The sequence below is a fragment of the Gymnoscopelus braueri genome (genome assembly GCF_963280865.1).
Source record: "Gymnoscopelus braueri genome assembly, chromosome: 8".
Classification (NCBI taxonomy): domain Eukaryota; kingdom Metazoa; phylum Chordata; class Actinopteri; order Myctophiformes; family Myctophidae; genus Gymnoscopelus; species Gymnoscopelus braueri.
In genome coordinates, this window is record NC_137609.1 from 38,939,644 (window position 1) to 38,965,890 (window position 26,247).

At 42.5% G+C, this 26,247-nt stretch overlaps 1 protein-coding gene across 10 annotated transcripts; it reads left to right on the top strand.

Annotated features, from left to right (window-relative positions):
* The first annotated feature begins 538 nt into the window (after positions 1-538).
* On the top strand, positions 539-24,190 carry LOC308089760 (transcription elongation regulator 1-like). 10 transcript variants are annotated; one of them, XR_013933549.1, is made up of 22 exons: positions 539-593; positions 1,874-2,111; positions 7,870-8,025; positions 8,214-8,517; positions 9,063-9,278; positions 10,119-10,181; positions 13,452-13,661; positions 14,033-14,139; positions 14,554-14,642; positions 14,976-15,136; positions 16,073-16,151; positions 16,381-16,516; positions 17,160-17,249; positions 17,685-17,803; positions 18,319-18,469; positions 19,410-19,574; positions 20,293-20,475; positions 21,225-21,404; positions 21,577-21,609; positions 21,938-22,021; positions 22,719-23,152; positions 23,395-23,443. XR_013933549.1 is itself a non-coding variant. In XM_080434665.1 (22 exons), exons 1-22 carry the CDS (start codon positions 547-549, stop codon positions 23,594-23,596), a joined length of 3,114 nt encoding a protein of 1,037 aa, XP_080290791.1. In that variant the 5' UTR covers positions 539-546; the 3' UTR covers positions 23,597-24,190. The 10 variants fall into 10 exon arrangements, 7 of the variants coding, with proteins under 7 accessions (XP_080290791.1, XP_080290793.1, XP_080290795.1 ...); XR_013933551.1 differs by lacking the exon at positions 23,395-23,443 and having other exon boundaries at positions 22,719-22,823; positions 23,052-23,152; XM_080434665.1 differs by having other exon boundaries at positions 23,052-23,152; positions 23,395-24,190.
* The last annotated feature ends 2,057 nt before the right edge of the window (positions 24,191-26,247 follow it).

Consider the following 26,247-nt stretch of genomic DNA (forward strand, 5'->3'; position numbering starts at 1 on the left):
CATATCCTATCATTTATATTTATTTATATATAAGATATGCAGCTAAATGTATTTGTCTTCCTCCTCTTGTCCTTCTCCCTCAAATTGCCCAGCCCGACTATAATGAATGGTAATATTCAATGTAATTTGGATGGACTTTGTGTGGACTATTAATGAATTAAGTGCCATTATTCAACAGAAACAATGCCATTATTCAACATAAACAATTAGCAACATTTTGCCAGGGAGTGTTTAGTTGAATTGGGATCACTTTGCTGATCCGGTTTGGGTCGTAAGCGGATGCGGAAAGTGGGCTCTAGACCGGTTCACACACTGGTGAATTCGGAATGAAACCCCCCAGATCTACAAGCTCACAAAGCATCGCAGATGCGACGCGTTGTGAGCTTGCAAGGTTGCTCTTTTTCAGCACGCGACACCGTCGCGCGACGAAGTATGAACCGAGCTTTGAGATTGGCTCGCGAATGTGATTGGCGTGTCGTTTAGCCAATGACACGTGGACAAACGTGCAACGGGGCGTTTACAGGAAGAACCGTTATTTTCCCTGTAATGGCGGACCAGACGGAGAACGAGAGCATCGGCTTCAACGACAACAGGTCAGAATAAAAAGTGAACGAAGCATGAAAACAAACGGTGACCGCGACATGATAGCACTCCGAAAAACGTACGGTTGAATTAAAACATATTAAAATGTAAAAAATGCATCGTGCATCTGTGAAAGCTGGTCGGTGTTCCCTTTACTGAATGTGAGCACCACGCTAGCAGGCTAGGTTAGCTTTAGCCAGGGTTAGCAGACCGTGGGGCTGCAAGCAGCAGGTAAACATCTGGTCTAAAGCAGTGCTCAACTCACTACTTCTTCACGTCGACACTGGTGTGTGTGTGTGTGTGTGTGTTGATGCACTGAATGATGCAGTTCCTATAGCCAGTCATAACATACAGCTGGCACTTACTAGCATGCTATGCTATACAATGCTTATTGGTTTGAAACGGAGTGTTTTGATTGGATGCTTGCAGTGGTGGAAAGTAACTTAAGTACATTTACTCGAGTACTGTACTTAAGTGCCATTCTGATGTATTTTTACTTTACTGGAGCATTTCCAATATTCAATACTTTCACTTCTACCTCACTACGTCTCAGAGGCAAATATTGTACTTTAACTCCACTACAATTATTTGAAAACTTCATAACTAGTTACTTTGTAAAACACACACTAACCACTTCAGCCATGGCTATTTGAAAAATAGCAGATCTACAAGCCCACGATTTTGCGACGCGTTTTGAGCTTGTAGATCTGCTATTTTCGACCGATTTTTATTCATTTGGAATCATGTGAAATGGGATATCGTGCATAATAAAGTACTTTTACTTTTAGTACTTCAGTATATTTTAACTAATACTTTTGTACTTTTACTTAAGTAAATTTAGAATTCCGGACTTTTACTTACTTGTAACAGGGTATTTCTACACTGCAGTATTGATACTTTTACTTAAGTAAAAAATTCGAGTACTTTTTTCCACCACTGTGTATCTGCTGCTACTGCTAGTGTTAGCCTAGCTAGTAGCTTAAGCTCAGCCAGTAGAGATGGCGAGGTAACCAACACATTATCACACAATGGGAACTAGTTAGCCTTGGATCAAGACTATCATAGATGTATTTGATCGATTTTGACATTTTTATAGATGTACAAATGTAACAATCGATCAAATACATCTATGATAGTCATAATCCAAGGCTAGGAACGAATGAATGAATGAAAGCTGTTGTGTAGATCGGCTAGTTTTGCGTCGTGCGACCGAGTCCCCCCCTGAGACTGTGATCTTTAAGACCTGACGTGGTAATTAGTGAGTGATTATTGCTGTTGTGGTTGTTGGCAGAATGGCGCAGCAGCAACAGCCGGTGCGCTTCCGCGGCCCTGCGCCCATCCAGACCCCCGTGCCCGTGTTACGAGGCCCTCCGCCGCTCCTCCGGCCGCCGCCCCCGCCGTTCGGCATGATGCGGGGACCCCCGCCGCGAGGACCCCCGTTCGGACGCCCGCCCTTCGACCCCAGTATGCCGCCCATTCCTCCGCCGGGTGGTCTCCCGCCGCCCATCATCGGACCTCCCCACCTACAGGTGAGTCTTTTTTTAATTGCCTTTCACTACAGTGGTACACACTATAGATGTTTATACACTAGTAAATCAGTGGTTCTCAACCCTTTTTCGCCAATTTGATGATATGCATCATTCGGACAGCAGACCCCCATTTGATATGTTTTTTTTTTTAAATCTCTGGGACCCAAATCTACACTGTAAAATCCTCGGTGTTAATTTAACTCTGAGAGTGTACAAATGGAACCGTACGGGACATCTCACAAATCTCAGACATCTCAAGACAGATTCAGCAAATTCAAACAAAAGATTGGCACCCAGATTGACAGCTCATTAACTCTTATACAATATTCTGAATCAGAATCCCAGTTTTATTGTCACTTCACAAGTTAAACAGGTTTAAGAAGTGGGGGGAAATAATTTTTGTGCAAGCTCCATCATTCGTTGTTTTCATGCAAAAAAGGGGGGGGGGGGTCAAAGAGAGAGAAGACAACATATATATATATATATATTTATACACACATTATAGCATAAAAAAGCAGCAGGTGTGTACAATAGGTTATCTACTAAGATGAGTAAGATCTGAGGCCGATTCTACAAACGCCTTCTAAATCAGTAGTTCTCACACTTTCAAGATTTTTAAAAAATTTAAAAGAAATAGCAGATGTGCAAGCTCGCAGCGTGGCACGAAGTGACGCGCTGGAGCTTGTATATCTGCTATTTTCGAATAGCCAACGCTAAAATCTAAAATGACACGGATGCTTTCCCGGTTTTAATGGGTTAGGCACTCTGTGAAAACATTGACTGTTTTACCAGTGCAGCTCGGCACTGATTGGTGGTCGGCCTGGCTAAATGTTACTATTTGAATCATTTTGTTTTGTCCATGCTTCATTCTGAAGGAGACTTTTTTTTTTGTCCTAAATGTTAATTCAATAAAGCTTTGACTGGGGACTTTTATTCTTGATTTGTCTATTTTTGTTGGTCTTGCACCTACCTTCCAGTGGATGCGTTTCTTTTTTATGTACATGAGGTTAGACATAAGGTGCAAAAGAGTGGCACCGCTTTGTTAGGTCCACATAATAGCAGGTACGGACATGAGGTTAGGCATAAGGTGCAAAAAGTAGCAGCACATAAGAGGGTAGCCCGAATCCTGTGTGTGTTCCAGTGTGACAGGCAGTGTTCAGGCCTTGTTCAACAGTGTGATGCTAGCCGGTGGAAGCTGTTCAGAAATCTGGTAGTCTTGTCCCACCTCCTGGTCTGGCCACGGTCGAAAGTGCGATCCATTTCAAATTAACCCATTAAGACCTGGAACTGTGTCATTTTTTGATTTGAGCTAAAAAGCATAATTGTACACTTTGGCTATTCAAAAATAGCAGATATACAAGCTCATAGCGCGGCACCGAGTGCCGCGCTATGAACTTGTAGATCTGCTATTTTTGAAAAATCGTGAAAATGTGTGAAAATATTTGAATATAAATATTTTTAAAGCGAACATTTTTTACTCTATTCTTTGCTTCTAGGGGTCCCTGGAACAAAATATTTTGATGGGGGTCCGCGGCCAAATACATATAATTTTGGGGGTCCTTGACATGAAAAAGATTGAGCACCACTGACATAGAAACATACGTTTTTCAGAAAACAGTTGAGATTTAGGAGACATGTAGAATCGGCTTCAGGTCTTAAAGGGTTAACCAGTCAAATGTCCACACAATTAAGTAAATTACACAAATTACACATGTCTTTGAATGCACAAAGTGAGTATTGGGTGTGGGATTGTGTGTGACGGTTCCACAGAAAAACAGGCTGAGCCATCACAACTGCTTACTGAGCTGTGTAACGCCACACTTGTGTGCTCAAGTTTTTCAGCTTTTTACAGATTATGGAAATACAGAATGTAAGCTTTCAAACGATGTGTCATACATTGAAATATGAATTGATTTGAAGCAGATATGCTTATTTCAATGTTGTTAAAATGTTGTTTAAATGTGATCAGTGTAGATGTCCTCTGGAGATGCCTTAGTCTCAGTGAAGAAATGGATGGAATAGGGACAGACAGCTGGGATACTACATTTTAAATCCTGACCCATAAAGCCTCAGTGCTCACATACCACTGCTCACATCCCCGGGTATGGACTCGTTTTGTTAATTTGCCTGCACGAGGACCTTTGCTGTTATTTAGGAAGAACCCACCCTGTTAAATAAGAGCACAAAGCAAAGTAGCTGAGTCACTCATTCCACATGGCCAGTGCTGACCTCGAGTACATTTTCCATTAGGCAGTTATTGTTTTATTTATATAGGAGAGTGTAGAGAGATGGGATGCTGAGGGTAGACACATGGCTCCGGCGGGAATAAAACCAGAGACGTTGCAACCATAGTCCACAGACTGTTCATTCAGCTGCCAGTGAACCCCAGGAATGTAATGCATTATCTGAAGCTACAATCCGGGACTTCTTTTAACGAATATGATAAATCTGTATGTATGTTAATACAATATAACTAGCACATCTGCTGTGGTTGGAGATGGTCGTTACTCTTCCATTGTGAAAATGTAATTGATGTTGGGTAGTTAGGAGTTAGGACCACCGACTGTTTGACAAAGTTGTCGTTATTTGAAGTAGATACCACACTACTTTATTGTAGGATGGTGGTGGTAGTTATTGTAGCTAGTTCTCCTTGGGGAGGTGGAGATGACTGACATAAAACTTGTGAATTGTAGCTTTGATGTTGTTTAAATGCTTGTGTTTTCAAGGTAATGAATGTGCATGAAATGTTATTAAAGTGCTGGAAAAACCTTTGAATTTCACAGAAGAAACTTTGAAAAAACATTATCTTTTTCAATGCCCTGTTTTGCAATTTGCAGCCACCAATGATAAACAAGGTCAAATAGGCCTTTGTGGTTTGAAACTAGCCAGCTCTCCCTTCCCTACACACTCCCAACAGGCGATGGCAACCAAAGCAATTGGTCAATTAGGGCTGGATAAACTACTATAGTGGGAAGCATGGGTATGGGAGGGGGTGAGCAGCAAGAAAGGTACCAGGGTGTTTCAATTGGGGAGCAGGGCCAGAAGTCTTAAACCTGATTTATGGTCGACAACATACATACACTTGTTTTGGGTATAATGAACAATTTATCATTAGGCTATACAGTATTGTTGTATGAACAGTGAACACTAATACCAAGCCATTCAGGTTTGGTATGTACATGATTAATCAATGATCAATTGATTATTCTTCATCCGCTGTGACATCAATTAGGTGTTACTTTTGGGTCACCTAACATTGCACCCCTCTTAACATGCTTTAGAATACGCTACAATAAACAAAATGGGTGTAGGATCATAGGATGGGTGCTCAAACACATTAACAAACATAAAGATTATGTAGCTCTTGCATTGTTTGCTATTTATCTGGAATTCAACTTTGTAGGGGAGTTGCAGGCTGTTGATCGTATGATGTCACAAACTGTCTCGCATTATGTCAATCGCTGGTTCACGGACCGCGGGTATGCGATTTATAACTGATTACAACATTGTTTCAAATTCCATGGTCGTTACTTTTCCCTGAAGTTTTGCCTGCCCTAGACTGGCAAGAATCCACTAAACTGCTCGTCTGCCTCACAGTCACGAATTTACATAAAGACTGCAAAATTCAAAGATAAAGTACAAGATTTTCAAGAGATGAGCTATCACAGACACACCGGCCTATATCCTATTTGATTCAAATGCACTGTCAGGGTTGGATTGGGACACTACATTTTACCGGTAATTAAAGAATTCTAACAGTCGATTGGACGTATACTGTAAGTATCTGCGTATCTGACCGATTTGTGTGCTATGATGGACCAGACGTTCTCAATAACACAATTGTCCACACGGATAACAAGCTCAAACCGCCAAATACCATAATAAGACCGTAAGCAGGTATGGTAAGGTAAATTCTAGAGATGCACCGATTGCAAAATCCTTGGCCGATACCGATAACCGTTTTTTTTTAAAGTCTGACCTGCCGATACCGGTTTTACCGATACCGATATTCTATTTTCGAACTAGATTTTTTTCAGGCTAAGTACAAGTACTTAATTTTGTGTATTTGCCAATACAGAGTACCAATAATAAACCAGGAAAAGAGCACTTATGCCATATCATCATTTTTATTTGTACCATTGCTGTTATGGCTGTCGCTGTTATAGAGCTGCATGATTTTGGCAAAACTTATTATGGGTCCATATTGAGGTCAGTTATTGAAATTATTATTTATTAAAAATGGTAATCTTTTTTAACTAACAAAATCTTATCTTAATGCAAAATTATTTTCTTATTTGAACTAAAAGCAAAAATAAATAAATAAGGTTTTCCCATTCAGACACATAGCAGGACATGTCTGCATTTAATTGTTTTCAAGGTGAGAAATTTACCTTATGTCACTCTAGTCCAGGGGTCTTCAACAGGGGGTCCGGGACCCCTAGGGGGTCCCCAGAGTTACTACAGGGGGGGGCTGCCAAATCTTTGTGTGATATGATATTTTTTACATTAACCACTAGCATCCCATTTCTGAGGAGGACTAAAGCCAAAAAAAGCAGATCTACAAGCTCACAAGCTTGTAGATCTGCTATTTTTGGCAAAGAGGTATATAGGTGTAGAGGGGAAAAAAGAGCAGACCAAGTAAAAATTTCATACAATATAGAAGGGGGTCCCTGCTTCATCTCTCTCAGCTCACCTTATGTCACTGTTTTGGCTTGTTTTAACCTCTGACTAAAAATGTTACACTACTCTGTTGCTCAGTGGACTTTGTTAAACTTTCAGACGAGTCTTAACGAGCTTTAATAGGCTACAGCTGGATAGATGAGAAGACGTCTGTATAGGCACATGAATTAAACCAGCGGTGTGGAATGGATGGCTGATATCATGATCACATCACAACGTCTTTTAGAGTTGTTGTTGGAAGCTGTTTACAGCATTAAGGACTTTTCAGATGGCGCCTAGAATAAGAGGCAACCCTGCAGGTAGGAGGAGCAGCCAGCCACTGTCTGTATGAGAGAAGTGCGCGCGCGCACACGCATCGCATCGCATGCACTCCCGGGCCACACACACACGCACACATACACACCACCCGTCCTTGCCAAAGTTGTCTTTTCAACAGCATATGCAACGAGAGTCAGGGGGTGATTTTTTCTTTGCAACTGGCTACAATAAAAGGGATGTTTAAAGGCTATTTTTTTCTGTAGTCTACAACATATTTTGCATGGACCGTATGAGAAGCCTGGTGACGCACTTACTGCCTTTAAATTCCCTGTGATTGACAAACCGACAGTCACTACATTGACTAGGCTATAACTGCGCGCAACATTATGGAATATAATATATTCCATATTGTATAGATATTCAATATATGTATCCTTATATTTCAATGGTAATCAGCACCATCTGTGGGCTTCTCTTGCTAATGTTTACTGAGTCGACTCACACGACTTTGATCATCATGCTGTTGCTGCGCAGTGCCAACGCAGTTTCAATTTGACCGGCATAAAATCGGAATTTATGACCGTGACCGGCCGAGCACCGATCCAGCCGGTGTGACCTAAAACCGGCTTTTTTAATCGGCGGCCGATTAATCGGTGCATCTCTAGTAAATTCACACACTGTAGTGACATAGTTTCATCTACTGTATGAGCATTACAGCAACAAAATACTAAACAGATCACTTTTTCTAAATCATATCTTCAAAACTTGGTAGTTGCCTCAATTCTGACATGTCAACATTGGCTTTTTTGTGTTGCCACAGAGACCTCCATTCCTCCCCCCGCCCATGGGGAACCTGCCCCCTCCTCCAGGGATGTTGTTCCCGCCTGGGATGCCCCCCGTTCCCGCAACGGGAACCCCAGCACCAATCAACCCTGCTGAGGAGATCTGGGTGGAGAACAAGACTCCTGAGGGAAAGGTGAGACTGTCATAATATGCGATACTTTATGCACACACACAAACCAGGGCGAGGAATTAAGGATTTAGCCAAATGACCGGCTGTCGATTATTTTCTTAGTGATGTTTCAATATATTTGAGATGAATGAACCTGCCTTAATCACACCTATGTCTAACAATATCCTCCTCTACCATTCATGCCATCTCAGACATATTACTACAATGCTCGGACCAGAGAGTCGTCGTGGAGTAAACCAGACGTGGCCAAGATCATTCAGCAGGCTGAGCTCAACCCTTTACTTGCGGGGGGCGCAGGAGCCGGCACCACCGGTGCTGCCGCGGCTGCCTCTGGTGCCGGAGGGCCCGCGGTGACTGCCACTTCAAGCAGTGTCAACAACACCACAGCCAGTACGATGGCAGCTTCAGCAGCCGTCCCCACCCAGGCCCCGTCACCGACTCCCTCACGCACCCACACCTCCAGTCCAGACTCGCCCTCTCCTGTTTCCATCGCAGGTTAGCAGACATGTTTATATCTTATGGCTGCAACAATCGCACATTTTCTTAAAGGTTATTCTATCAATTACTTTTAAAATGAATCGAGTTATCAAGAAGCATTTTTTTCCCCCCTGGGATAATTCTTTATTTGTCTATATATTAACGCATATTTTTTAATAATAATAATAATCGATTAGTCTGAGTAACCACCTAAGTCCTATTTTATACTAAAATAGTGAACATAGTCGATCTGCAAGCTTATAACAACCCGTTGTGAGCTTGTAGAACTGTGCTTTTTGGTATTTTTGAAAATCTTTGTTGCAGCCCTATTGTAATTGATGGTCTCTTTGTGCTATCATATAAAATGAAGGAAAAGAACAAATGGTCTTTTCTCCCCCCAAAAATGTTTTATTTAAAAAAAATGTATAAATGTTTTATAACCAATTTCAATCAGTTAGTTCGAACACCCCTATTTATGTGACACACTTCAGTGGAGTGCATGCTATCACACAAACAAGAAAACATGTGCTGAACACTCCCTCCCTGCTCCCATCCAACGACAGTCTCCGTGGCAGCGGACATGAACACCGCCACCACAGTGACGTCCAGCATCTCCATGTCGCCGATGGCCGTGGTGACCGTCTCCACCGTGCCGCCGTCGGTCACGGCAGTGCAGACGATGATGCCACACAACATTGGCCAGCCCACCCACGCCTTCCCACCCGTGATGGTGCCACCCTTCAGAGTGCCTCTGCCTGGCATGCACATCCCTCTGCCAGGTACACGCTGCTCAACCCAGTGCCCCCCCCCCCCCCTTCCAAAACCCAGTGGCTCTCAACCTGTGGGTCGCCCCACATGTTTTTCGGGGGGTCCCCACTCCCCAGATGATAGTTAAAGTAACAATTTAAGGACTTTTAATACCAAACAAAACATTGGCCAAATTGTCAAGAGGCAAAAAATGTGAAAATAGCTGATCTACAAGCTCACAATGCCTCTCAACACGAGGCGTTGTGAGCTTGTATTTTCACAATATTTCTGTGGAATTGAGTCAAACTAAATGTAATGCCTCAACTCAACTACAATTCTTGTGTGCTTGTCAGGGTGAGGGGTCCCCAGTTCAAATAGGATTATTTTAATTTAGGGGGTCGCGGCCTGAAAAGGTTGAGAACCACTGCCATAGATCCTGTCTATCACCCGTCCTTCTTTTCTGACACATGGCTCCTTCCTTTTTCTGCTCCCACTGTGTTTTAAAGAAATGTAAATTGCTGGTGTTTGTGGGGATGCGTTATCCTGTCATAGCTGTAATAACAACATTGGCCTGTAAACAAAATGTACTTTTGAATCTACGTTTAGTGTGATGTGCTCATGGTGTTAATGTCTGTAACACAGAAAAATGTTTTAGTCAAACCTGCCTGTTAATAATTATGTGGTGAACTTCCCTTGTCAAAGTGTGTGTGTGCGCGTGGTGTGTGTGTGTGTGTGTGTCAGTCATGGTTCTGGCATGCACATGTACTTAAAATCACATGTGCATATTATATACATTCTTAACTCTGGCATCCTATGCATATAGTTTTCTTCTTGTGTCCAACCCAATGCTTGCTTGTCCGTTGTTCTTGCAGGAGGTGTAGCAATGATGCACATAGTAGGCGCACCCTTTGTAAAGGCAGGCCCCAGCGCTAACGGTAAAGCCCCCAGCCGTGCACCGCTGACAGCTAGAACGGCATGGTAGTGAATGGTGTCTACATGATTCATACCGTGTGTACATGGGTATCCTTCAATACACTGGCATGGGCGTGAGCAGTGAGTGCTGTGAACGTGTGCTGTGTGTAGTAGTGGAATTCCACCACCCATAACACAGCTACTAGGGCTGTCGCCATCATGAAATTGTAGTTGACGATTTGTCATACAAATGATTGCGATTTTATTTGTGTTTTTTTTGGCATTGAACATTGGAACATGTGTAAATACAAATTGCATTTATGTTTACCTTTCGGGCTTTGTAATCAAAACATACACAGGGCAGATATCGTCGCTGTCGGGCAGAAACCTTTTATCTCCATATTTTAACTTTAGTAAATCTTACGCCCTACTTGATCATACTACAGCGTCGCTCAAAAGTAGCAGATCTGAAAGCTCGAAACGCGGCGGAAAGCGACACGTCTTGAGCTTGTAGATCTGCTACTTTTTCTTTTTTGAATTTAAATCCTGAAACTGAAAAGTAACAGTTTTGGACATATAAGGTTTCCACCCAACAGAGACGATATAGAACTTTAAATACGCAAAGAAATGACTGTCAATAACATATGTCATAAAATGTGTATGAACAAAACAGGCCATATTTAATCATTTTATACTTTCAAAATGTTAAAACATAATAATAATAATGGTGGACATGGCCATTTTAAAAGCACACAACGTGTCGCATCATGATGTGTTGTGAGCTTGTAGATCCGCACATTTTGAACACGTTAGAAAATGTATGAACATTTCTTGATGATTATGCAAAATCTGTTCTCTCGAATGATTGCAATCAGGCGATTATGTAATAATAGTGACCACAACGCAGTGTGTTTTTAAGGCATTTAGGTGATGATCTTATCCGTAGGGATGCAGCATTGTTATCAGTAAGTAGGGCTTCAGCTCACTGTCACGATTTGAAGGCAAATGGCTATAGCAAGGATTGAACATGGGATGGGACCTATACCTAGGATAGTTCTACTCAGCTTGCATTTAGTTTAGTTTGACATCATGTGATATGTGGTTCTATCTGTTTATCCTTATGATGCAGAATTTGGTTGTTTTTTAGGTCTATCTAGATGGGTAGGTGCTGCTCATACTGTCCATAGTTGGACAAACAAGCAAGGCAGGTACTGTGAAACTACACAAGTTCTCAATACGACTGAAAGCTGTTTTGGAGAAAAGTGGCATGCTGCCTAATATGTTACCTCATTTCCCATATAAATGTTAAACAATTGAAGGGGGAAAAAAGTGTCTGTTGTGATCTCATTGGAAAGCAAATTGGACAACTTGTATGACCAGTTAAAATAATAATACAATTGTCAGAGTCTCTTGAACCTCTAGGTGGCGTATTACCTTCAGTCCTGGGTAACATAACAATGACTGGTTTTGCCTGGGTACTGCTAGTGTGTAGATCAGTGATTACTCACCGATTCATGGTGGTATTTTATGAGCGTGAACTGTAAGTTGTAAATAAGTAAGCAGACGGAGGGTATTTTATATTGGCTATGTAGTAATTAATAACATTGAGGCCTACATGTCATCTGGTCATGTGGTTGTGCTCGTCTAGTTTTGTGGCATGGTTGTGTGTGTGTGGTTAATGGTGTGTCAGGCTGTCAAGTGGTTGTACTTTGTCCATTTTGATGTTGGTTTTACAGCTGCTTAACATTTTAGACTTCCACATTCAGTTATCTCATCTCTCCCACAAAATGAACTATAAACCCTCAAACTCCTGAATTCAGTCATCTTAAGTGAAAATAAAGCAGTCCTGGGGGACCACCAGACATCCTTTGTCGGGGAACAGCCCTGACAAAGTAGCAATATACGTATATAACAGGCTTATCGTCGCTCTTCCCAGTGGTGCTCACTGGAGCATTTTATAGCGTTTTATAATTTTTATTTTAACCAGTCATCCTACTAAGTAATTTTTAACCGGACATCCTACTGAGTAAGATGATCAATTATGGGGTGTGACGGCCCACAAATCAGTTTTTGCCTCAGTTATGGAACATAGGTATTTACATGTAATATAATATAATCAATGTCAGCGACATGCCTTGCATCTATTGAACAATACAGACACATCACGTTGATGAACGACACTACACTTTCTCCATTTTTACTGAAAGGTCAATGTGAAACTGTCCATTTCGTCTCTGTCGGGTGGAAACCTCATATGTCCAAAACTGTAACTTTTCAGGATTCAAATTCAAAAGTAGCAGATGGACAAGCTCAAAAAATGCGTTGCTTCACGTCCCGTTTCGAGCTTGTAGATCTGCTACTTTTGATACTTTTGTGTGACGCTATAGTAGTATAGTATGATCGTGTGGGCCGTTAATTTACGAATAATCAGAAAGTTTAAATATGGAGATGGGAGTTTTCTGCCCGACCGCAACGATTTACAGTAGATATCAGTGTTGGCCGTATTGACCCCAGGACCCATTATCATGTTATGAGAGGCTGAGCATACGTCACGTTGTCAAGGACAGTGTACTGTTAACATGGTGGAACTGTACATTTCTTCTTCCGCAATGCATGACTGTGTTTGTTGGGTTTGTAGGGTTACTTGCGCCACAAGCCATGTACAGCATGGGCTCCATACAAATCCTGTACCTGTACCATTACACCCTTATTAGTTAGTCAGGAAGTTGCTGTGTACACTATCGACTATTCGACTTGGATCCTTCATCAATTTACAATTTAAGCATTTTAACATTTAACACTCTTATCCAGAGCGACTTAATAAGTCGTTGCTGTCGGGCAGAAACCTTGTGTATCCATTTTTCAACGTTCAATGCTTTCTTTCGTAAGTTAATGCCCTACTTCGTCGTACAAGAGTGTCGCACGAAAGTAGCCAAAATAGCTGATCTGCAAGCTCACAACGCTTCACATTCTTTTCTTTATGTAAAGCGACTTCGGGTACTTAGAAAAGCACTATATAAATCTGAGCTATTATTATTGGGATGCATTGTGAGCTTGTATATCGGCTGTTATAAATATTGAATCAATAAAGTATTAACAAGACATTGTGACTAAATAATAACAACACTATTATCCAATGGAACACAGGTTCTTTTTCCCATTTCCTGAAAAGTAACAGTTTTTGGACATGCAAGGTTTCCACCCGACAGCGAACGTAACAAGTGCTTCATCAGCTCCACCCAGTCAAATAGCTGTAAACCAATCACACTCTTCCCCTCTTGACGCGGTGGCAGGGATGCTCCCCGGTATGGCCCCGCCCCTTGTTCCCATGATGCACCACCACCACCCCCAGCTGGCGCTCGCGGCGGCGCCCGCCTCCCTGGCCGGATCTCTGCAGCTCCCAGAGTGGTCCGAGTACAAGACGGCCGACGGCAAGACGTACTACTACAACAACCGCACCTTAGAGTCCACCTGGGAGAAACCCCAGGCCCTGCTCGAAAAAGGTAACCACCGAGGTTATTGTCTGTATGAATTTCCCATTAGGTTTTGTTTTTCGTTTCGCTTTGACTTCATGTTTTCAATTTTAGTTTAGATTTAGTTTTTTTCGGGTTTGCTATTTTGTGAAAAGGCTATTTTTTTGTTTTGTTTTATGCTATATGAACATAGTTTGCTGGGGACCCCCCAGGTACCCCCTCAAGGACCCCTGGGGTTCCCCGGACCCCACTTTGAGAACCACTGTTCTCGACCACTGGTAACTACAGTAGTTGGATTAACGACCCCATTACTCTAGCAGTTCAATATTTAATGTGTGTGTGTGTGTGTGTGTGTGTGTGTGTGTGTGTGTGTGTGTGTGTGTGTGTGTGTGTGTGTGCAGAGAAAGAAGCAGAGAGGGCTAAGGCTGAGCGTCTGGCCCAGGAGGAAGCAGAGGCCATGGAGATGGAAGAGGAGGAGAACAAACTGGACAACGCCAATGAGAAGGAGGTATGGACACCTTCCACATAAAGCTCCACACTAGGGCTGCAGCTATTATTGTCTTAGTGATTATTCTATTGATTGCTTTTTCAATTAATCAGCTAATCTTGAAACATGTTTTAATCAGCTAATCTTGAAACATGTTTTATTGATATATATATTTTCATATATCAACGAATCAAGTGATTTAGATGTCAGCGAATCAACTAAATCAATTAGTCTTATTAACCACTAAAGCCCTATCGTACGTTTTGCCTTATAACGGTATCACACAAAAGTAGCTATTTGTTTTTTTAATTCGTGGACGTTTTCGAATAAAACAAAACGATAATTTAATTTAATATTATTTATTAAATCGATTAGTTTGATGACCTGTTGCACAAATAATGGTATTCTCCTCTTTCCACCCTTTTCTGTCTGCAGGAGCCTAAAGAGGAAGAGATGACAGAGGAGGAGAAGGCGGCTCAGAAAGCCAAGCCTGTAGCTACAAACCCCATCCCAGGCACTCCTTGGTACATTTGCACACACTACACTACACACACACACACTAGATTTACTCTGTCAATACATTAGCTTTGTGTATGTTTTGGGGTGTGAATCCTCTCCCATCTTTTAGGTTTTTTAGGGCTGCAACTTTCGATAATTTTCTAATCGATTACGTTTTTTGACATATGAGGTTTCCAACCGACAGACGATGTATAATTTAGTTTTTACATTTTCATAGATCATCGAATTGATTAACCACACAGCATTATTTTGTACTTGTGTTGCACAACAGTGTCGTGAAAGGATTGTGAAAATAGCCAATCTACAAGCTCACAACGTGTGTGTGTGTTGTTTCCAAGGTGTGTGGTGTGGACAGGTGACGACCGTGTGTTCTTCTACAACCCGACCACTCGGCTGTCCATGTGGGACCGTCCCGAGGAGCTGGTCGGCCGAGCTGACGTCGACAAGAACATCCAGGAGCCACCGCACAAGAGAGGCCTGGACGACGGCAAGAAGACGGGTAGGGCCATGAAAACATATATGTATACAATATATAGCATATTAAAGGAGTAGTTCACCCAAAAAATTACTTATTTTCTATCAATTGCACACCCCATGAAGCATTGAATCCATGGATTTATATTTATTTTTGTCGCATTCCTAAGCTAATAATTTGATTCCCGTCTCCTACCGGCTAATGTATCCGGTAGGAGACACAAAGTAGATTCTTTGTGTCTCCTACCGGAAATACACCCGGTCATCAAATTATTGGCTTAGGAATGCCACAAAAACTAAAATAAATCCCTGAATTGAAGGCTTCATGGGGTGTGCAATTGATAGAAAATAAGCAATTTTTTGGGTGAACTACTCCTTTAATAAGCCCTATATACTTAACTAGAGGTCCGTCCACCCTACGGGCGGCCGGCCCGCTAGCCGCGCACAGGGCTCTATTATTAGGCCTACGTCGTCTCCCAAAAACAAATGAGGAAATGAAAAAAAAGTCGCCCCAATGAAAAAAAAAAGTCGCCCCAAAACACAGTCGCCCCCCAGTGTATATACTGGCGATTTGCCTGTAATACCGCCGGATTTGGCCCGGGGCGACTGTGTTTTGGGGCGATTTTTTTTCCATTGTGTCATTTGTTTTCCGAGGCAAACGTGTCCGCCCAGCCCAATAGTTATGGAATACTTTCATTGTATTTATTAAGTAGCCGTGTAATAAGCGGGATAATGGTGGTTAATCGCCCTGAAGGGCTTTAAATGTGAATAATGACTACGTCCCCATGCATTATCCCTTACATACTTTTGCGAGCGAAGACGGCTGATTTCAATGGCCGCTGCTTCGTGTTGTTTCGGCTGTGGCCGTTGGCGTTCGGTGGTGCGCACGGTAAACGGTGCGAAACTGTTTCCCCTTCCGTATCCCAACTGTGTGTGTGTGTGTGCTCGCGTGTGTGTCCAGGCCTCAATAAGGACGAGCCAGAGGTACCAGTCACTGCTGAGGAGAATGATGACGAGCCAATCAAAGCCAAGAAAAGGAAGTGAGTGTGCATTTATGATTGTTTTGAATTGACCAACCAACTCCTTAGATTAAACAGACTTCCACTTCAGCCCAACCAATCAGAGGCTTACCTTACTCTTTCTCTGGAAAAACCCAGACATGGTGACGTGTGATTAATTTCAGACCGTTACTGGAATAGATGACGGAGGGTCTGAGGCCCACCAGACTATGTGTGACCGTGTCATTTTGTCTCTATAATGTCTCTATAGGAAGGACGAGGCCAAAGAGGCCGACTCAGAAAAGGAAGCGGCCATGGAGGCAGAGCTGAGAGCTGCCAGAGAGAGGGCCATAGTGCCCCTAGAGGCCCGGATGACCCAGTTCAAAGACATGCTGCTGGAGAGAGGGGTAACAGACTTGCTTGCTCTCACACACATTTATAAATCGCACTGATGTTAGTCAGGTTTTGCACGTCGTCCATATGCAGCCTTGTGTGGTAAGCCTTGCCAAGCAATGTGGCCCATAGGGCAGGAGCCTATTTCCGTGAGCGTGAGGCGGCGTGATGTCCAAGTGCAACCCCCGGCCATGATGTACTGTACAAGTACACCCCCTGGACATGACGCCAAGTATGTCGCAGGAACTTACCCCCAATCCAACTCTTGATACTGAGTGCCAAGCTGGGAGACATTTTAGTCTTTAGTATGACCCGGCTGGGGAATCGGAACCCCGACCTCCCAATCTTAGGGAGGACACTCAAACCACAAGGCCACTTGGCTGCCTTGTATACCATACTGCATTAAACGACACACCCTAGATTGACCAAACTTGGAATTATGGGTACGCCTAGGGAAGTCGCTGTGTGTTGCATACCAAAAGTAGGTCGTATTGTATTGTAGAAGTACTCCACAGACAGTCCACAAACTAAATGTTGGCATCCACGTTCCTGCCTCCCAGCATTTAAAGTCCAAATTGTGAGTGTGGGTTAAACGTATTTTTATTGTTGTCTGCTAGTATGTCTAAACTGACTGTTTGCCTGTGTGTGTCCATATAGGTGTCTGCCTTCTCCACCTGGGACAAAGAGCTGCATAAGATTGTGTTTGACCCTCGCTACCTTCTGCTCAATCCAAAGGAGAGGAAACAGGTGCACTATATCTGTTTTACCCTCACTGTTGAGCCTGAGTTGGACTTAGTTGCACGTGGGTGTCCTGTGCAAATACAAGCTCACAATGCGTCGCAGCACGACACGTTGTGAGCTTGTAGATCAGCTATTTGCGGTGCACGACACGGCATGCAACCAAGTATAAATCGGGCATTACTGTTTCACTGTCTGCGTTCACTCTTTCATTTATGTTACTTTTATTTTCTACCGATGTCTTTTGTGGTCATTTTAAATGGTGGTCACCGCAAAACATAATGAATCATGAATAGAGATTAAACACAAAACATTAAAAAGAAAGGAAATGGAGGAGACCAGCTTGTTTCGTATACCTGCCCAAAGTTGAAATCATTTGAACCATATGGCCACAAATAGCCTATTTGTGAACCTATTGTGTGTTTACTTGTGTCCCCCTCGCAGGTGTTTGATTCGTACGTGAAGACACGCGCTGAGGAGGAGAGGAAGGAAAAGAAGAACAAATTGATGCAGGCTAAAGACGAGTTCAGGAGGATGATGGAGGACGCCAAACTCAACCCCAGGTAAAGGACCACCATTTTGGAATTATTAGTGCATCTGTAAAGACAGACGAGACCATTCATGGCTCTAACAGATAAGCGACTGTCAAATGCCAGTGTACACACTTAATCTATTTATTTGTTTTTGTTTTTTTGAATAGCTGTATAAATATATTCTGATAGAATATCGGAATATAGAGTTTTAACTAAATCTCTTTTCTTTTTTTCTAATGTTTGCTTGAACTTTTCTTCCCTTTCAAATCTCATGAAGTTTAAATTGTTAAAACTATTCTCAGTTGAGGATCAAACAGTGTTCGTTCAGGTGGTCTGCCATTTGGGCATTATCGATACCGATAATAACCGTACTCAAGATTTATTTGTGAAGAAAAAAACAGTTTGTCGATTTAATAAACCAAATGCCTTTGTGAACTATACCATATGTCTTCAATTACCTGCTAACACCGCACCAGCACCCACATGAACAGCTCTCACACGCAGGGACCCTGAATAAATGAATGTTTGATCTTAAATGTGTGCAGGACAACGTTCAGTGAGTTTGCGGTGAAGCACGGCAGAGACCCGCGCTTCAAGACCATAGAGAAGATGAAGGACAGAGAGGCCATCTTCACTGAGTTTATCACTGCTATCAGGAAGAGAGAGAAAGAGGATTCAAAGACCAGAGGAGAAAAGGTAATATGCGTATACACACTAGAGCTTGACCAATACCAGATTAATGGGTCTGATACCTATTTTTGAGATTCCTAGCCCACAGATAACTAATGTTTTGACCAGTATTATGTCAAAAAGTGCAACATTTTCAAATCAGTTTGAAAAATGTATATATTTATTAACCCATTTAGACCTGAGGCCGATTCTAAAAACGTCTTCTAAATCCTGACCTAAGTTTTCTGAAAAACTTCAAATATTTATTCAAAAAGTACAACATTTTTATGTAGCTATATACTGTACATAGCAACAACAACCCCAAAAGGGGTTCCCGTATTGAAAGGTACAGTTACGTATAGGGGTTCCTGGTCTAAATGGGTACTTTAAACCTGGCATCCCTATTTTGGGCATGTCATTATAGGAGAAGATTTTCAAAACGTTTTTGAGTAGGACTAGCTCTAATACACACACACACACACACACACACACACACACACACTGCATTCAGGTGTCTCTCCCCCCCCTAGAATAGACATCTGTCTCTGACAGGGAGGGGTGGGTGTTTGTATTACTAACGTCCCCACAAGTACAGTAGAATATTGACGAATATAGACATTGACGTTTTGAAGACCATTTTCCTGGTCCTCACAAGAGAAATTGTTGTTTTCTGGTTGAAAGAAGATGTTTAGAGATTTAGACGTTTACAATTAGAAAAAGATTCAGGTTGGGGTTAGACATTTAGAGGTTCAGGTTTAGGGATCGGAATTAGAGTTAAACATGATTTATACTTGGTAGCGTGCCAGTGTCATGCACCGAAAAATAGCTGATCTATAAGCTTGTAGATCTGCAATTTTTCGGCTTTAGGCTTACTAGGAAAATGGCCGTAAAATCACCGTCCTAAAATGTTGATCTCCTCACAAGTATAGTTATACAAACCTGTGTGTGTGTGTGTGTGTGTGTCCAGGTGAAGTTGGACTTCTTTGAGCTGCTGGGTCAGCAGCACATGGAGGGCAGTCAGCGCTGGAGCAAAGTGAAGGAGAGGATGGAGACAGACCCTCGCTACAAGGCTGTAGACAGCTCTGCACTCAGGGAGGAGCTCTTCAAACAGTACATGGAGAAGCAGGCCAAGGTAGCTTCAACCTACCACCCGGGTTTGTCCGTGCCAGGGTGTGTATGTTTGACGTGTTTGCTAGGCCAGTGATTGTCAACCTTTTTGAATTCTAAGGACCCCCGGTTTGATATGCATTAGGCCACGGGACCTCCATTTGATACCTTTTTTTCATCTATGGGACCTACACTACACTGTAAAATCATTCATCATAAAGTCTTCATTTGACCCGATAGTGTACAAATGGAACCAAATGGAGCCATAAGGGTCCATTTGGTTCCATTTGTACACTATCAGAGTTACAGACCTGCAAGGGTTCATTTGGACCCCTGTTGGTCCCCGGACCCAACGTTGAGAACCAGTGCGTTAGGCAAGTGTAGTTGTCGAAAGCATCTGTCATTGCTCATTCATCCTGTCATGCAAACATGTTGTTTATTTCATGTTATTTACACTTTGGTTGACCTCTCCCTTGACCTCTTCCTTGAGGTCTCAGTCACTGGCAAAAATATTAAATGTTCCATTGGGAAAGTCTTCCCATGGTTGGATGAGGAGAAAAATACAGAATCCTCCTTTTTCAATTGTTACTGACTGTGTTAGCCGTGTGTTTGTATTGTGTTCTTAACTGCTTGCATAGTTGTGATTACAGATTGAACTGAACACACGCAAATTGGCAGGTCTTGTAAAATCGAAGTGGACATAAATAATTCAACCAATCGTGTTTGTATTTCCTCCTCCACAGAGCGTGGATATTGACAAGGAGCGAGAGATGGAGCGCCAGGCTCGTATCGAGGCCAGCCTCAGAGAGAGGGAGCGGGAGGTGCAGAAAGCTCGATCGGAGCAAACCAAGGAGATTGACAGAGAGCGGGAGCAGCACAAAAGAGAGGAGGCCATTCAGCATTTTAGAGCACTCATGTCCGACATGGTGAGATGCCCCCTGTGTCTGTCTTGTTCCTCTGCTCCTACCTATTTTGTGTTGTTGGAAGGTGTTGCTTAGCGTTGGGATCCTTAAGGATTTGAACAATTCCGGTTCCTTAACGATTCCCTCTTTAACGGTCCGATTCCTTAACGGTTCCCTTTAACGATTCCTATAGGGGGTTCCAAATGGACGCTTACATGTCTGTAACTCTGAGAGTGTACAAGTAAGGGTCCATTTGGTTCAATTTTTACACTCTGAGTTATGGTGGTCCTTGAAATGAAAACGTTTTTCAGTCCACGTAGCAGCTCTGATGGTGTGATAAAACGGTTCCAAATGGGATGGAACCGATTCCTCAATGTTGGATCCGGTTCCTCCCGTTTCGGATCTCAACCCTATGTTGCCGTGTCTACCCCCCCTGCCCCTCCTTCTGTATACTGACAACCCACCCTGAACCAACTGCTGAATGGCTTAACGCTTTTCTTTTCAAGAACCCCATAACTCTCAGATTTACAGACCTGTAAAGGGTCCATTTGGAACCCCTCAAGGAACCCCGACGGTCCCTGGAGCCCACTTTGAGAACCACTGCAATTAGAATTTCAATAGAACTCTTAGGAGTTAGAACACTTAGGCAGTTCATTACTGATGTTCGGATGTTGTCCTTTTGTCTTCGGCTTACTGACTTTTTGTCTTTCTATTGTCTGTGTGTTGCCTGCTCTTTGTACATTGTGTGTTCACCCTGTGCTTAATTTTTTTAGGTGCGTTCTTCGGACGCGACGTGGTCGGACACACGCCGCAACCTGCGCAAGGACCACCGCTGGGAGTCCGCTTCCCTGCTGGAGAGAGAGGAGAAGGAAAAGCTGTTCAACGAACACGTAGAGGCACTGGCCAAGAAGAAGAAGGAACACTTCAGACAGCTACTGGATGAGACCAGCATGGTGAGACATAGAATAAAAACATGTAACCTCAAAAAGAAATAAAAGGTGACCCATCTATGCTGATTTGGGGTATGTCATTATAGGTGAACATTTTAATTTTAAAAATAGTGAAGCTCACAACTGATTTTGATTTGAATAAATAATTGATTTGTTTATGCATGTTTTTGTAAAGGAGGCCGATGCACACCTCCAGGGTTGGCGACAGGTGCGTAAGTCAAAAAAGTATAAATTATGGAGGAGATCTCTGATGGTTAAGTCAAATAATGGGACCCGCACCGTCTGGAACTTGCAAAAAAAATGTAGCTCTTTATTTCAACGTTTCGGTCGTTAGACCTTCATCAGGACAGACTATCACTTTAAAAAAACACTTCTCAATTAATCGAAAACGTAACCGATGGAATAAGTAGATAATCCATAGTTGCAGTCCTACATAACATAGAATAAAAACATTCAACTCAAAAAGAAAAAATATGACCAGCAGTCTAATTGATCATTTATTTGTTTGTTGATTGATAAGCTGTGCTCGTTTCCAGATCACACTGACCACCACATGGAAAGAGGTGAAGAAGATCATCAAGGAGGATCCTCGCTGCATCAAGTTCTCATCTAGTGACCGGGTAAGTATTGAACCAACATTTTCTCAATTGAAGAGAGACTCCATAAGTTCATAGCTGTCACCGCACCATTGGTGCCTGTTTTCACTTGGTCAAGTTTCAAAATGTACATTTGTGAACTAGCATTAGCTAGAAATTTGTATTTCGAGTAGTTTTTCATTTAGATATGATCGTAGAGAGACAGGAGACAGCAGAGAGGGGGACGAACACACAACACAGGTTTCTAGTCAGGATAGAACGTGTACATTGTGATATGGCTGACACACTATCCAAGTTGGCAACCAACTTGAATCATGTTGATAGAAATCAAGCCTCACCTGCTCACAACAAGTTGCCTCATGACACTTTATAGACCAGGTCAAAACCATATACAGAAATAGAATGCAACAAATAATGTCCAGGATGGAACAAATTGTAGCACATTGATTTGTCTTTTATACTTTGGTAATTAAAACACAAACACCACCCGTCATCTGTAGGCTCGAGTAGTTGCTTGCTTGACCAAATCAGCGACCACCTCTTTTTGATCTTGTGTCTTCTGCTGTGTACTCTGGCTAATGCAAGTACAGTGGAGTTGTTGTACTCTGTCATAATGTTGCAAAATGTGAAATCATGATGTCCTCTGTGCAGATGGTCTGGGAAACCATTTTAGCTGTTCAAAATGCCTCTCTTCCTCGCTACGATGGCTGACTGAATTTAGGTGACCCCCTGCCCCCGTTTGAGGTGAAGAGTAGAAATCAAATGCAGCCTTGCCAATCTCAGTTTGTAGTTCTTCCACTGACCTCAAAATACATCACTGAAGGAGGCAAGTAAGCTTGTAAATTATGTATTTGTACTGCAATACACAGAAGACATCTAAGTATAGTAGGCATTACTGACGACTGCTCACTATGACAAATAACTGGAGAAGATGATTGACTACTGGAGCAGTCTCAACAAACTAAGCCCTGATCTTGTTTTGATGCTACAGAAGGTTTTGAGTCTCTCTGACCCATAGGAGGCATTTAACACGTTTGGTTTTCTGTCCATTTAGAAGAGACAGCGGGAGTTTGAAGACTACATTAAAGACAAGTACATCACAGCCAAAGCTGACTTCAGAACCCTGCTCAAGGAGACCAAGTTCATCACTTATAGGTTTGTACACACACAACACAAGTCGATTTCACATTTATATTTGTGCTATGATCAGTATTGGCTTAAGAGTGTTGTGAAATGCTTCTGTATTTATAAAAAGGAGTGGGCCAAGACCCCTGAGAAACCCCGGGCAATAAAGTCTACATCTTTCAAGTGGTTACTGGTGTAAATGCCTTTCCTAAGGCACTTTGAATTTCTTTCGTGTCTTGAAAAGTGCTGTTTTGCCTCCGGTGTCCCTCCAGGTCAAGGAAGCTTATCCAGGAGTCGGAGCAGCACCTCAAAGACGTAGAGAAGGTCCTCCAGAACGACAAACGCTACCTGGTCCTGGAGTGTGTCCCGGAGGAGCGCCGGAAGCTCATCATGTTTTATATCGAAGACCTGGACCGCCGCGGACCGCCGCCTCCCCCCACCGCCTCAGAGCCCACCCGACGCTCCACTAAGTGACCAGTTCACTCGACCTTGCGGCTGGCACCATAATCATCCTCCTCCGTATGCTTCGGCCAAAAGCATGACTCCCTCCCCCCCCCCCCCCCCCATCCTTCCACCTCCAAACCACGATAACCCCCCACCCATGTAGGCCACAACGCCGGCCTTCCAGAGAGCAGTGTTATTGCCAGGGGGGGGTTGTGTTAACTTAGAGACGTACCAGAGAGATGCACTGTTTTAGTCTCTGTGTTATACGTCACATTGTAGCCCCACGTCTATGACGGACCTGAAGGTCATCACAACTCGAGGTGACCTTCCAGCCCCTCCCCTCTGACTGACCGAAATTGGAGAAGAGGGGGATTTAATGATGAGGCTGTCACTCCGCAGCCAATGAGGTGTAATATAGCTGATGATGTAAATGACATGAAATGTGTGTGTGCGCGGGTGTGCGTGCGTGTGTGTGGCGTCCTTTAGGCCTTACTGCTCCACTGTGCCAGTCATCGTTTCAGCGGCGCAGTGTGAATGTTTGTTGCTGTCCATCGGGTTACTCTGATGTCGCAGCAGGTTCTCTGTTGAATAAAAAATAAAGGCGACTAACACTGTTTTTTCTAATTCTCGTCCTGCGGTGTTTAATGTATTTTCATTCTACAGCATTCTGTCATGACTTGAATCCACCACAAGGGGGTGTCAGAGAAACACAACTGCATGTCTTTAACTTACAAGGGGTGGCGGCCTCAGATCTATAATGGCTTTTTTAGGATTTTATTTTACATGGACATTGCACATTAACCATACGAACCCCAGAGTCCCTATTCTGGGGTGAATATTTGTCAAAAAATAGCTTGTATATACCCCCTGGTGGACAGCAGTGGTGGAAAAAGTACTACATTTCTTTACTTAAGTAAAAGTATGAATACTGCAATGTAGAAATGCTCTGGTAAAAGTACAAAAGTATTGGAAATGATTAAGTACAGTACTTTCCACCACTGGTGGACAGTCAACGAAGTATATAGGGTTTATGTGGTTAATCAACATCACTGTAGATGTGCCATTTCCAGTTGCAGTCCGAGTTGAGATGACGATTAAGAACAAAGCAAATTAAAAGCCAATAAACATTAAATGTTAATGAAGAATAAGTCAAGCGGTTAGCACAGATTAACATAAGCAAAGAAAACACTCAACGGGCAAAAAATTGTACAGAAGATTCAAGAGGGGATAATTTATCACTCATAATGGTGTGACATGTTCTGCAAGACTGGGCTAGTGGGCTACCAACAATACAATATAAGGAGATAAAACTAAAGAAAGTTGGCAATATGTACACTCAGGAGAAGAGAACATGTTGCTGCTATTTTAACTTCCCTACACTGGTTGCCTGTATGTTTTAGGATCTATTTTAAGGCACTTCATGGCCTGGTCCCTAATTCCATTTGATGAATCATTTACGAGCCTGTTTGCTGCCTGAGGTGATCAGGCAGGAGCCTGCTGGTTCTGAATGGAGGTGGGACCATGTCTCCTTGAATCTGATTCTGAAACCATAAATCACTATCCTCTTCTTAAAATGTGCTTCTATTTAAAGACCTGACTCCACAACTATTTTAAATGTTATTGATTGACTTGATGTTTTCACTGCTCTTCATATAGGCCTACATGATGTAGGGCTTTCTTTTCTTTTTTTAAATTCTGTTGCAAAGTTATGCACATTGTAACTTTGTACTGTATTTTTTATAAAGGCACACACAAAGCAGGCAATAAATCAATACACAACAGAGATACATGACGGATGAAACAAAGTTGGGCAACTAATGAGAGGATAAGACCAGTACCAAACATGGCACTTATGTACAGTATTGGAAGTACTCATAGTTTTCACTTGAGTAAAAGTATTAATACCACAATGTAGAAATAATCTGTTACTAGTAAAAGTCTGGTATTCAAAATGTAAATGGTAAATGGGGCATTTATATAGCGCTTTTATCCAAAGCGCTTTACATTGATTGTGCCATTCACCCATTCACACACACATTCATACACCGATGGCAGAGGAAACCATGCAAGGCACCAACCTGCTCATCGGGAGCAATTAGGGGTTCAGCGTCTTGCTCAAGGACACTTCGACACTAACTCTGGGGGAGCGCCCCAGCCCGGGATCGAACTGTGGGAACCTTGCGGTTTCCAGTTCACTCTACCCTGCCACTCTACCCCTGAGGCACTGCCGCCTCAAATGTACTTTAGTAAAAGTATTGGCATGCCATCAACATACTTAAAGTTCCAAAGTAAAAGTACTCATTATGCAGAATGTCCCATTTTGCAAATTTTCTAAATTAGAAATCTTTTGAAAATATAAGATCTATAAAGTGCTGAAGTGGTTAATGTATGTTTTGTAATATAATCAAAATCTAGAAACTAAGTAGTTACTAACGTTTTCAAATAATTGTAGTGGAGTAAAAGCACTATTTGCCTCTGAGATGTAGTGGAGTAGAAGTAAAAGTATTGAAAACTGGAAATGCTCCAGTAAAGTAAAAGATACCTCAATTGTACTTAAGTACAGTACTTGAGTAAATGTACTTAGTTACTTTACACCACTGCTTATGTACATTTTAACATGGACTTGTTAAGACATATGGCAACGTCCATCTGTTGGCCATCTTTGAAAAGGTTTGGTTATA